General features: G+C 46.8%; 1 protein-coding gene across 1 annotated transcript; it reads right to left on the minus strand.

Annotated features, from left to right (window-relative positions):
* Positions 1-258: 258 nt before the first annotated feature.
* K444DRAFT_526683 (RNA-binding domain-containing protein) lies at positions 259-782 on the minus strand (the record flags this gene model as incomplete). The annotated part of the gene is made up of 2 exons (XM_024874565.1): positions 259-468; positions 549-782. 2 exons carry the CDS (start codon positions 780-782, stop codon positions 259-261), a joined length of 444 nt encoding a protein of 147 aa, XP_024738400.1.
* Between the last annotated feature and the right edge of the window lie 795 nt (positions 783-1,577).

A 1,577-nucleotide genomic window follows, 5' to 3' on the forward strand; every position in this document is an offset into this window, starting at 1 on the left:
ACCTCAGATCTGCAGTTTATACGTATCAGTGATACCTTAGTGAAGGGGCACGCTTGGTGAAATCGAGTGTCATTTTGATATTGAGGCTCTACAAAATTATTAGTACGAGATCCAAGTATCTTCGGGCAGTGTACGCACTATTGATGCCAAATCCCACACGCCGACATGTCTCTATAATGGACACATCGGCCAAATCAACCACAGCGCTTTTTGTCCAGCCGTGCGTCATGGAAAAATCGCCCCCACACCCAATGCCTTTCAGTCACCGCCTTCGCCTCTAGCAATAGGACTACGGCTCCGGCTTCTTGCTCTTCCTTTCGCAGGTGGACGTCCTCCCTTCCCCTTTGGCGGCGGTCTGACGAATGCGAAGTCTACCTCAATAGTCTGATCCAACAACTTGGTATTATGCGCCCCATCAATCGCAGCTCGAGCCTCGTCCAATGTTGGGTATTCAATGAGTGCATAGCCCTAGGAAGTATGATTGATTAGCTTTCGCCCGTCCCAGATTCGAGGCGTGACAGTAGATGCTGCAGCCCTATGCAACGTACCTTGACATAACCCGTCCTGCGATCCAGATTCAAATGCAGATTCTTGATCTCTCCGAAGTCCGCAAACTTGTCATTCAAATCCTCTTCGCTGGCCTCCTCGTGAACGTTCGTGACGATGATGATCCAGCCTTCGATAGAGCGGACGGCGGTCGCATTGGAGTGGGTGGTCATAGAGAGGTTCTTCGTGTCTTGTTTGTAGTCGGCTTCGGGAGAGAGGGGAGGGTCGACCTCCATTTCGGTGTCTGCCATGATGACGGGTTTGATTGAAGGGTGAGGACGATGGTGGTGTTGGTGGTGGAAGGCGCGACGTTGGACTCCCTGTCACTTGATCTTTCTCACGGCTTTCTTTTCGCGAGGTCCGTCCCAAGGCTCTCGACCTCAACCTCACCACATCAGCCTTGTCACCTAAATTGATAGCAAGTTTCGATCAGGAGATGCTATCATGTTATCATTTGGATTGATACATGTGAAATCTTCTACTCTTTCTCTTATTCTCTGATCAGCAAGTGCCTGAGAGTTTATCTGCTTCAATCATGGATTTTGCGATGCAAGTTTCCGTTGTATGTGCTTATTTTGGTCCGACTATCGACTTCTTTAAGTCACGTTATCGACGTATTGTTGTTACTGCTTTTGATTTCTTATTGTTGAGGACAGATCCGCCATGGGATAGGGTGGGACGTCAAACGATGGACTTTATCCAGGAGTATTCTGTGAGTTGCACTGTTGAGCTTCAGTGTCTTTGACACCTACAAGGAGCCAATTATTGAAATTGGCGGCATCAATGGCATTAAGTCAGTCATTTTTTTTGGCCCACTATTTCGTTTCTAACTATTTTGTCGACTCACTCTGAATCAGATTTATGTCCCTCAAAACCTCCAAAGAAATTCATATTCAAATGTTCAATAATGGTCCATCCTTTATTTTTCTTGGTCATTCTTCCGTCCAAGTTGCCAGTCTTTCAAGCGAAAGGTGACTACAATGACCAGGTTTCTGTGTCAAATATCATATTGAGTGCCATGAGGAGCTTTA

The sequence above is a fragment of the Hyaloscypha bicolor genome (genome assembly GCF_002865645.1).
Source record: "Hyaloscypha bicolor E unplaced genomic scaffold K444scaffold_56, whole genome shotgun sequence".
In the NCBI taxonomy this organism is placed as follows: Eukaryota; Fungi; Ascomycota; class Leotiomycetes; order Helotiales; family Hyaloscyphaceae; genus Hyaloscypha; species Hyaloscypha bicolor.